This window comes from Pleurodeles waltl, chromosome 11 (genome assembly GCF_031143425.1).
Source record: "Pleurodeles waltl isolate 20211129_DDA chromosome 11, aPleWal1.hap1.20221129, whole genome shotgun sequence".
In the NCBI taxonomy this organism is placed as follows: Eukaryota; Metazoa; Chordata; class Amphibia; order Caudata; family Salamandridae; genus Pleurodeles; species Pleurodeles waltl.
Window position 1 is genome coordinate 880,195,629 of NC_090450.1, and position 12,208 is coordinate 880,207,836.

Below are 12,208 nucleotides of genomic sequence, written 5' to 3' on the forward strand. Positions count from 1 at the left end.
CTGCCCTACTTATTGATAAATTATTGCTTCTTGAAATACTGCCATATATCTGAGAACTTTTTCATACTCCCCACACGTTTTGAATATGCCTCCTCATAGTTTTTTCAGTTCTTAGCATTTTATTCCACCAGCTTTGGATAGTAGGAATAGTCTGTGTACGCCATAACTGGGGTATTAATGATCGAGCGACTGCAAAAATAATTGCTATAAAGTATTGTTGGTGCTTTGCTAGCTGTCGTGTTTTCTCAGAAACTCCGAACAGTACTAGATTTGGATTGAGCTCAGTCCTAGAAGTAAAAGTGTGGTTCATTACCTCCTCTATTCCCAACCAAAAAATAGTTAATTTGGGGCAGTCAAAAAATACATGAAGCCAATTCCCCCTTGCCTCCTGATGGCAACAGAAGCAATGATCAGGAGTTGACGGAAACATTCTGTGTATTTTTTTCAGGAGTGTAATAGGCCATCTATCTAGTGAGAAAGGACATTCTTTTATAATTACCTGCCCTTAAGGATTTATACCCTATTTCGGAGATAATTCTCCACTCTTCATCCGATATTAGACATTGTGTTGTGCGTAGAATATTATCCCTAAATTTTACAGTTATTGCTGAAGTGGATTGTTCAGCTAACAATCTGTGGCAATTCCCTGTAACAAGTAGTTTACTTCTAATTAACGCCCTCCATACTTTTCTTGGGGGCTTGCCTGGGGTATTCTAGCGTTAAGAAAATGAGAGCTCTGGGAAAAACTCAGAGAAAGTCTAGTTACCATGTCACCAAGTCTAGTTTCGACCTCTACCCAAGTAATATATCTATTTCTCAATATAAAATTCCCTATCTCTTTATTCCCTTTGCTTTTCAATAGGGCTATCGAAGCTTCTGAAAGGTTTAAGCCAATGTACTTACACTCCTGTAATTGTACATAATTATAACCTGACGGCATTTGATATGTTTTGTGTAAGATTTCAAGTCTTTTACTAAGGTTGTGTATATATTTATAGCAAGTTTTAAGGGGGCGTTTCGTCGTTTTTTTTATAAATGTTGGGCGACTTATGGCTGATTCTAGCATCATTCTATTGATAAGAAAGTTATCCATAATTGCTTCAATGGTTAAATGTCGTGCCAGTATATCCTGCAATGTGGCCTGGTAATAAACTCGTAAATTAGGAAGTGCCAAACCTCCCGGGCTCCTATCTAGCAGAATAACTGAAAGTCTAACACTGGGTGTTTTTATCTCCATTTAAAACCTTGTATCATGGTATCTAGTTCATGAAATAAGGAGGTGTTTATACTTATTAGAACATTATTAAATAGAAAGGAAAAAAAGTGGGAGAATTGACATTTTGATTAAGGAGATGCTCCCCATCAGTCAACGGTAAAACTACCCATCTATCGAGAAGCGCTTGCACTTTTGCAAGCATCCTAACATAATTAAGATTGAACAAGGATCTATAATTGTTCGTAACATAAATTCCTAAATACCTAACAGATTCAGAGAAATTAGCTTTCTGTTGAAGAACATAGGGAAGATTCCCTGTTCCAGCATTAAATAGGAGAACTTCTGTTTTGTTTTCATTAATCTTAAATACCCCTATTTGCGTAAACTCATTAATCTTATTGAGAGCTTTTTGTACATTATCAATCCCTGGTTTTAACTTTAGAATGATGTCGTTGGCAAAAAGCTTAATTTTTGGCATCACCATAGTGGTGCAGTAATTTCTTTCAAACTGCATACTATCTGTGCTAGAGGCTCAATAAAAAAAGCAAAAAGTATAGGAGGAAGGGGACATCACTGTCTAGTACCTCTTTTAATCTGAATTGTTCCTCTAATTTTTGCATTGATTACAATCCTAGCCTGAGCACCCTGATACAGCCACCTTAGCATTGTAGTAAATTGCAAAGGGAAACCAAATTTGGTTAGGCTGTATACCAAGGCTTCCCAATTGACTATATCTAATGCCTTCTCTACATCTAACATTATTATTACTGCAAGAGTTATGCTGACTGTAAAGTAATCTATTGCCTCTAACAAAAAAATTGTATTGGTTGTCATCGACCTACTGGCTACAAAACCATTCTGATCTTTATGTATTAATTGTTGTGGAAGTGGTACGATCCTGGTAGCCCAGAACTTTGGTAAAATTCTATAAATCGGCATTTAGTAGACTAATCGGATGATATGCATCGGGTTTCAATGGATTTTTATCTTTATTCAAAAAGCAAACTATTATTGCTTCTTTAAACGTTAAGGGTATTTCTGCTCCCTCTAGTATTGCATTACATAATTCTGTCAATAATGGTGTAAGATTTTCGCAAAAAGTTTTATAAAATTCTATTGGAAAACCATCGACACCACAAGCCTTTGCACTTGGTATTCTCTGTATAGCTCCCTTGATTTCCAGTGGTGTGATCTTCTGTATTACTTCGTTCCGAGTCTTTAACGTCATTTTAGGTACCATGATAGGACTATAATACTGAGTTTGCTGTGAAAACGAGACTTTACAGACCATCTCGTAGATTCTAGAATAATGTGACAAACACTTGAGCTATATCCTTGTCTTCCTTAAAAATGTTACTAGTCTCAGGATCCTGATTTGATGTATTGTCTGTTGTCCGTGTTTTATACGAGTGGCCCAAGCTAAGTGCCTACCTACCAATTGACTTTATTCATAAACCTACTGCTGATAAACTCTTGAGCTAGCTACTTCTTCCAGGATGAAAAATTATTTAAGCTGGACTCGCTTTTGGTTAAGAGTACGCCTTGCCAGTACGTGATCTAATGCATTCCTCAGACGCTTTGTCTATTGCCTCCTATAGTTCTTTTATTTGCAATTTTCTTTGAAGTGTCTGCGCTACTTTAATAGAAATAATTTGGCCCCTAGCTGTTGCTTTAAATGCCTCCCATACATTAAACAAGGAAGCAGAATTTTGATTAAACTGGAAGAATTCCTGTATGAATTTCCTCATATCTGAGACCCACTGCTGATTAGCTAACAAAGATCTGTCAAACTGCCATCTGGGTCTCTCTTTGTTAGGCAAGTCCAATTCTACCGTCACCATGACCACGGAATGATCAGAAAAAGACTGAAAGTGGAATTAATTAACAGTTCTCATTACTTTTAAGAGACATTTCTTGAATGAGGACTTTACACTGGAACGTTTGGTAAGGCCACAATTAAATTATTCAGCATGCTACTGAGATGCTGTATCAGCAGTTTGCACCCTAAGCTGCATTAAATGGTATACTGCTCAATAAAATAAAACTGAAATTTAAACCTACAACTATGGTATTTCGTACGAAACTTCACAGAATAAAGTACAATATAAAAAAATAAAATACACACTGGAATGCAGTACTTTATAGGCTTTTGCCAGAACAACTTAATTTGCAGGACAAGTTTTTATGCTTTAAACATTTTAAACAAAACCTCACCGAGGTCAGAAAAGGTAGAGACTTTACATGCTTCGACTGTTGACCCAATTTGGTAATCTATCAACACATACTATATAGAGGCAGTGGCACAAAAGCGTATTCTTTCACCATTTCACCCCAGAACGTTGGCACTCCAGAATTGCCTTACCATGTCACAGGGAATCGAGAAGGGGGCTAAAAGTAGCTGAATAAATGTGTAAAGAGCAGAATTGCTATTTTCCTTTATCGCCATACTGTTTTGATTCAGACACTTAGCAGCAGTAAATGATATGCCTTTTACTCTATCAGTATTTTTGAAGGAATTCTATGAACTTCTGTCAACCCAAAGTAAGGGGATCTTTGGTTGGACTACCAACCTAAGAACAAAAACTGTCAATTATTAGGACTGGCAGAAACAAGTATTTTAGGGGAGTAGATTCCACCAGAAGGTTTTTGAAACAAAGCCTTTTTTGTACCTATAAATTGAGACGTCTATTCACGACTGTATTAAGGTTCACACAAGAACTTGCACGTGGAACAACAAAAATGCACTTACAGGTTTGCTAATGATTTAATCAAACCTCTGTTTTCTGTATTAAACAATCACAGAGTTTCACACTTTTCATACTGCCCCTTCATACTGACATCTTGGATTTCCATGCTCCTCAATTCATATGAAGATTTATAAAGTGGAATTTCATCATCCATACTGATTAAATTATTATACCATTATCAGTACTGTTGTTGTAGGCTCGAGGATGTAAAAACTTGCTTTGCTCTATGGCCTGAGGTTGAGAAAGACATTTAACTTATTTTTTCACCCTATTCCTTTCATGCACAACATAGTTCGCAGAATCGACGTGTAAGGGCTAGGAGGGAAAAACAAGAGGAAGTGGAACAAAGACAGAGGTTATAAACATTGGAAAGTTAATAGAACATGTGAATCTGCATACTGAGATTGTCCAAAATGCCTGTAACACTTATGGCATTGTAACAAACTGTTCGAGAAACTGTTCAAAAAGCACAATTTTCAAAGTTTTCTCGGCAAGGGTGAACCCACCCACTCCTCTTGTGGCATCAGTGTTGCTTTGCACAACAAAAGTGCAGTATTTAAACAGTGTCTTCACAAACCCTACGGGTTTGTAGGCAAACTATGTGAAAAGTATGTTCTAAAATGACCCATTTAGACTTTTTCCATACAATTATCTTTTGGGGCAAACCTATCACTCCTATCCCTGAATATGGCTTGAGAAAATAAGGTTTGCTCACTACAATTTGAAACAGGTATTTGCACCCCACAATTCTCAAAAGTCCACCAGTGACCATTATTTGTGGATGTCACTTAGGTCTAATCAGTTTGGAAATTAATCAAGCAGTGCTGATCAGGGCACCACCTCCAGCCCTCCCTAGTACGAAAGCATGCATAAGTTACTTGGAAGGCCTCAATCAGAATCCTAACTAGAAAGTAAAAATCAGATTTTGTATAATGTCAATGATGGTACCTATTCGCCAATGAGCTATCTACTGTTGGCTAACCTCAGTGATTTACAGGAGAAAAAAAAATTTTCTCCAAATTTTGAAGTTGATATATGTTATAAAAAAAAAAAAAATTAGAAAAAGGAAATCAATGCAAAGTAAACATAAAAGGTTAATCTCACATTCTACCAGCTCCATTCTGTGTTTCCCATAGTATAGTTTTGATACGCTTTTATTACCTAATAAAATTTCCGGTACAATGTACCACAAAATATGTGCAGTGTTTCTAGATGGAGCCCTGCATTCGGCGCATTTTGTACATCACTATAGGTCTATTTTCTTTAGATTTGTGATACATTGCTGCAATGACATTTCACTCTAGCCATCAGACAGTAGGGATTACAGGAGATGTTTTATTTGCCGTAAAGACCGCAAAGGTTCTCAGTGTCCAATAAAATCGCTGCTATTTCCAGGTCCTGCAATTCCGGTTATAGAATAGCGATAAAGGTCACAGTTGGCTTTCAACGGTGACACGGCTCTATTACTTAGCCATCTTCGTTTCACAATCATGTTCGAGTCGCCCCTTTTCATTATTTTAGGTTTTAGAAGAATGCTCCAATTCAATCGTGGCATACAAACAATGTTGGAAAAAGCTTAAAGTGAATGTAAAAATAAACGACCCTGGAAATAATGCATTCAGTTGCAAATCGTCCTCCGACTGCATGTAAGGGACGGAAGCAAATTGTAAAGTATTATATTTAGTACCTCTATTTCAGCAAAGCACTGTCCGGCATAAACATGGGATCCATCTTCAACAGTGTACTGCAACAACTTGCCAGCAGATGGCGATCTTAGCTTGGTTGGATCTTTCTCTTTTTCAAAAACGCACGTTTTGTTGCCAATCGTAATGCGGTACCTTAAAAAAATGATGAAGATTATGTTTTTTAGCATCTGTAAATGATGCCTGAGTCACGTTAGAGAGAATATTTTAAAAATGAAATAAACCTTCAGGTTAGTTGCAGATCGGCAATCCTACTCTCTATAAAGTCCAACATTCTTGTCCCCCCATTTATGGACTTGCACGGTGGACCAAATCTTGGAGCCGAAAGTAGAAAGGTGTATCTTTGATGTAGAATATGTGGTTTATATCAAGAAGATTTGGGAGGGATTTGGGGGTGGGGGGGAAGTGAAGTAGTTAGGCTTCCTGGGCAGTGTCCTATCTATATAATGTCTCATAACACCAAGAGCAAACTGATTACATCACCTCGTGGAAGCAGGCTGCAATGTTGCAAGGGAATTAATAAATCTGCCAATGCTGGAGAGTCAACTTCACTGGGAAGTAATTTATTCTACGCCAGCATTCGATCTTGTATACATTGACATGCTATTTAAATACAACACCTCGCACTGAGGTACTTACTACCTGCAAGGCTGATGAAGAGCCGACAGATTCTCGGATACCACGAGAGGCTCCGCGGGTAGCTTTCTGAATTTCATCGTTTCGTCAAATGCCCGAATGGCGTAGATTGAGGGCTTGGCGGACTGACCCATGCTCGGCCTGCAAAGTCTTCTTTGCCCCATCGTGTTTGGACCCATCATGTTGCTTTCGCGATCCCTCCCCCTTGTTCACAAGACAGCAGACAGAATCCCCGTTTTTAGGGCTTCGCATGCGCTGGCGGGACGCTTTAGGAGTCAGAAAAGGGCTCGGAGCCCCATTCACATCACGTCAGTTGTCTTTTCATTGGTTCGTGGGCTTGCCTGCTAAAATCTGCTTGCTTTCATTAGTGGAAGGCACGCATGTGTCATGCCTTTTCCGGTGGTTAGCCCTCCTTGAGCGCAGCGACCAAGTATAGAAAACATGCAAGGCTCGCTGTTTCCCGCCGGTTAGTGGACTACTTTTTATCTTTTGTTAACAGCGCGATCTCGCTTGGCAGAAGCCGAGCGCTTTGCATAACGACGACGATGTTACATAGTTAATTGCACTTTTGCTGGCTATGTAGATAATTGAACTTTTGCCGATAGGTTTCATTAAGAGTGAACTGTAGCAGCGCGATCGTGCTGTTTTTTTTCTTTCAATGTGGAAAGAAAAATCCGGTTGGGAGTTTACAACTGCGAAATGACGACAAGCAGCCACATGTAACTGCCACCTAAGAACCTGGACATGAGCTTGTATCATCTATTTCTGTGTCCCTGTGGTGTGGTGGACAACATCAACAGTGTGAAAAACCTAACTTGGGAGTTTATTAACCTGACAAGTTTTCTCCCAAGAATCAGTCGGTTAAAATATCTTTCCAGATCCATTCTGGCACATGAGAGGAATCAAATAGTGAGGAATATAGTTACATAAGTTAAGTAACCTGTTCTTCTGATGGATACTTCTAACGGCAGATTCCTCATCTTTTGAGCATATATCAAAGCAATACCCTGCAAAGGCTAAGTAAGGAGCAAGCAGACTAAGTGGGTAAACAGCCTTCCCTGTGGACCTGCGAATCAAGGCAGAAATACATGGTCAAAGTATGGATGGACACCTATAAGGCAGCTTTCCAGATGTCCAATACAGGGACAACCCTGACCACGGCTGCAGCAGGAGCCTTTACTCCGATGGTATTTGTAGGAAAATGCCACTGTTGGCATGGTCACCCCCCACTTTTTGCCTAGTGTTGATGCCAGCTTTGATTGGAAGTGTGCTGGGACCCTGCTAACCAGGCCCCAGCACCAGTGTTCTTTCCCTAAAACTGCACCTTTTTATCCACAATTGGCACAGTACCTGGCACACAGTTAAGCCCCTAGTAAAAGGTACCCCTGGTACCAAGAGCCCTGTGGCCAGGGAAGGTCCCTAAGAGCTGCTGCATGTATTGTGCCACCATAAGGGACCCCTCACTCACTACACGCACACTGCCTTGGAGCTTGTGTGTGCTAGTGGGGAGAAAAGACAAAGTCGACATGGCACTACCCTCAGAGTGCCATGCCCACAAACCACTGCCTGTGGCATAGGTAAGTCACTCCTCTAGCAGGTCTTACAGCCCTGAGGCAGGGTGCACTATACCACAGGTGAGGGCACAGCTGCATGAGCACTATGCTCCCGCAGTGTCTAAAACCAATTCTTAGACATTGTCAGTGCAGGGTAGCCATATAGAGTAAATGGTCCGGGACTTTGTCAAACACGAACTTCACAGTTCCATAATGGCTACACTAAATACTGGGAAGTCTGTTATCAAACTTTGCAGCACAATAAACTCACACTGATGCCAGTGTGGGATTTATTGAAAAATGCACACAGAGGGCATCTTAGAGATGCCCCCTGTATGTTAGCCCACTTGCTAGTGCAAGGCAGACCGGTCTGTGCCAGCCTGCCACTTCCAGACAAGTTTCTGACAACATAGGGTGAGTGCCTTTGTGCACTCTGTGGTTAGAAACAAAGCCTGTCCTGGGTGGAAGTGCTTCACACTTCCCGCTGCAGGAACTGTAACACCTGGCAGTGAGCCTCAAACCTGGTGCTACAGCACCCCAGGGCACACCAGCCAGTGGAGATGCCCGCCCCCGACGAGCCCCCACTTTTGGTGGCAAGTACAGAACGATAATGAGAAAAACAAGGAGGAGTCACCCCCTCAGCCAGGACCACCCCTAAGCTGAAATGACCCCCTCCTTGAGAAATCCTCTATCTTGCCTTGGAGGATTAGGACCAATAGAGATAGGGATGTGCCCCCCTCCCCAGAGGGAGTGGACACAAGGAGGGTGTAGCCACCCTCAGGGACAGTAGCTATTGGCTACTTCCCCCTGACTCTAACACACCCCTAAATTTAGTATTTAAGGGCAACCCTGAACCCAGCTCTTCAGATTTCCTGATGACCTCAAAAGAAGGACTGCTGAGCTGATATCCCCGCAGAGAAGTAAAGGAGACAGCAACTGACTCGGCCACAGCCCTACCGCCTGTCTACTGTTTCAAAAAGCTGCAAAAGAAGCAATGCATTCTGTAGGACCAGCAACTCCTGAAGAGCCTCGAGTGGACTGCCTGCATCACGGAGGACCCAAAAAATCCAGTGGACAGCAGACCTGGCCAGAAAGAAGACCAAGAAACCATCTTTAAAGGGACTCCCACCTCACTCAAGAAGCGGGAGTCCAAACTACTCTGCATCCGATGCCCCTGGCCCGTGTCCAGAGGAACCAACTACCCAGAGAGGATACCCAGGCGATTCCGACTTCATGTCCACCCAGGGCCAAGCGCTCTGGACCACCATGATGCCTGCAGAGGGAATCCCAAGGACCACGACTGCCCGGGACGAAGATATCTGTGGCCTGAAGAAGCACTGCATCCACAACCCCCAGGCCCAAGAGAAACCGACCACGGTGCAGCAACAACCAGCAGGTGTCCCTCACCCTTGCCCAGTCGGTGGCTTGTCCGAGAAGCCCCCCTTGTGCCCTGCCTGCAGCGCCTAAGTGACCCCCGGGTCCCTCCATTGAGTTCTATTGAGAACCCGATGCCCTGTTCACACACTGCACCCGGCCACCCCTGTGCTGCTGAGGGTGTGGTTCCTGTGCCTACTTGCCATCCCCCCCCCCCCCCCCCCCCCCCCCCCATTGCTCCTTCAAACCCTCCTGGTCTGCCCTCTGACAACGCGGGTACACACCTGCAAACAGACTGGAACTGCAATACCCCCCTGTCTCCATAGGTGCCCATGTTATTTTGGCTCCTGTTTGACCTCTGCACCTGACTGGCCCTGTGTTGCTGGTGCTGGGTGTTTGGGGTTCTCTTAAATCCCTAATGGTGGGCTGCCTATGCTCAGGAGACTAAACTCGTAAGCTTGTTACTTACCACAAAAACTGTACTTTACTTACCTTCCCCAGGAACTGTTGAAAATTGCAGTGTCCACTAGCTTTTTGCCATTTTAAAGAAAACTGTGTACATTGTTGAATCCATTCAAAGTTATAAGTATTACTATGCAAAGTACCTTTATTTAATGTATTTACCTGCTAAATGAATCTTGTGGTTCTAGAAATAAATTAACAAAATAATATTTTTCTATATGAAAACCTACTGGTCTGGAGTTAAGTCACTGAGTGTGTTTTCACTTATTGCTTGTTTGTTTACAACAAATGCTTAACACTACCCTCTGATAAGCTTAACTGCTCGACCACAAATAGAGCATTAGTATTATCTATTATTGCCTCTGTCAAGCCTCTTGGGTAACCCCTGGACTCTGTGCACAATATATCTAATTTGGATTTAGTACATACAGAGCCAGCTCCCTACAGTATTAGCACTAGGACACTCAGGGGGTTCCTTTCTGGCTAAATTGTAGCACATCTTGGTGCAGAGGACAATCCATCAAGACAAGGTGCATTTTCCCTTTCTTCACGCTGACAAACCCAACAAAAATGTGGTTGCCCTTAAGGTACTCTCTAGTCCTATCAATACAGAAATTTAAGTCCCATTTGTGATCCAAATAATCAGCCTCATAAAAGGGTGACAGCCCTCCAATATCACATGCGAAACCACGACTGCAAATTGAAAACGCTCAGCATTTCCCCTTTATTTCCAAACATGGAGGCACAGAAAACAGATGTTCAGGTGCAGGGCCCTCTCCTACAGCTGAAACAAGTTCCTGTCAAAAAGGAAGCCAAAATGGAGTGCACAAACTCAGGTGTAACAGGAGAGAATACCAGACTCTCTAAGCCCAGTCTGGCAATATCAGGATGAGTTGCGCGTGTTCCATCTTGACCTTTTTAAAGGAGCCACTGCAACAGGCAGTTGGTTGGTTGAAACAAGCAAAGAAGTCCAAAGGCCCACAAACAGAACATTATCTCCCAGAGACCCTTTCAGAGGAAACTCCAGGATGTAAAAGGTCTGAAAATACATGTTCTCAGTGTGGTGAAAAAAAAATATACCACAGGCATGCTCTACCAGGAGAAGAGATCTTCCACAACCTATGGGTACAGACGCCACTTGTCGTTGGGAAGATAAAGCTGGCTGAGTTAGTCTATCAAATAAATCACTGTCAAGGAAATCCTGTGAGAGACCAGTCATTGGCATGTGCAAGGCACTTCCTGGCAGAATTCAAGATATACATCACACATTCACTGCAGGACCATACAGCAGTCGATTTGACTGTTGCAACTAGATATACGTGCCCAGATGAAAGGCAGAAAGACCTCAAGAGCAAGGTGATTTCCTTGCAAGTCCAGCAGCTTTTCCAATCGAGGACCAAAGGCTTTTTATCCCCACATCATAAAGGTAACCTCCTGAACGGAGACAAAACATCAGTTACAAAATGCAAGCTCTTATGGTGTCAGAGAGAATTATTTGCTACACACGCAGTTGGTCTCAGTCTGCCACCACCACAGAACCCCGGCTGCCATGTCTGAAGGAGTAATGTGATGTGATAGGACACCCAGTGTTTGGTCGACTGCAGGTAAAGGTTCCATTGCAGAGCTTGCATTTGACACTGAGCACAAGGCACTAGCAAGATGCATGAGGCCAGGTAACCAACAAGTCTCAGGATCAACCAAGCTGGAACAAGGGCTTGTGCAAAAAAAAAAAAAAAAAAAAAAAAAAAAAGAGCTACACTAGCATCATAGCCCAAATATCCTGACTCTATACATAGTGGAAATGCCCTCAGAGCCATCGGGTCCAAGATGGCCCTTATGAAGGGGATTCCAGTGTATGAACTGAAGGTAGGACTTGGGTACGTTGATCGAAAATAACCGGTTGGACAGCAATGAGCCTGTAGGTGATCCAAGACTAGCAGTGGCAATGGAGACTTCCGTAGAGAGTCATCAAGATGTAGGAACAAACAGCTCCTGCATGCCGCCAAGTGGCCCCATTGGCCTTCAACGCAACCCATTTTGCCTCCAGACATAACGACACAGAGCTGCATGTAGGTGCCACCCCGATCAATGATGTCAGTTTATTAATTAATTCTTTCTGTCAAGCTGAGAATGACTGGCAAGTTAAAAGACAGTGAGTGTGCAGTTCCAAGTTGGAATCACAACATTAACTCACAAAAGTCCACTCTATAGAACGAGGAAGAGGGCCAGCAGTGAGGCATCTCAAGTTACAAATATAATCCCTCAGAAAGAATGTATAGAAGAAAACTACCTTATTCTTCTGGTGGATATGTCTAACCATAGATTCCTCTGCTTGTGCCCAAAGCAATTCCCTATCCAAGGGGATGGGTCTGGGGAGTGGAATTTACACCTCTTTCTTCCTGCGTGTTGCAAAAATACATGCCAGTCACATTGATCCCCATCTGGATCAACCTAACCTTGATGAAAGGAAGAAATTCCTTAAGAGCTAGAGAGATGGTGCAGCTCCAAAAGAGTGAT

General features: G+C 42.4%; 1 protein-coding gene across 7 annotated transcripts in view; it reads right to left on the reverse strand.

Moving 5' to 3' along the window:
• ACACB (acetyl-CoA carboxylase beta) overlaps positions 1-12,208 on the reverse strand; it is a 1,528,264-nt gene that overhangs the window by 880,869 nt on the left and 635,187 nt on the right. For all 7 annotated transcript variants that reach the window (XM_069214760.1, XM_069214756.1, XM_069214757.1 and 4 more), the window contains one exon: positions 5,651-5,801. In XM_069214760.1, the coding sequence (XP_069070861.1) occupies positions 5,651-5,801 (151 nt within the window). The remainder of the gene's footprint in view (positions 1-5,650; positions 5,802-12,208) is intronic.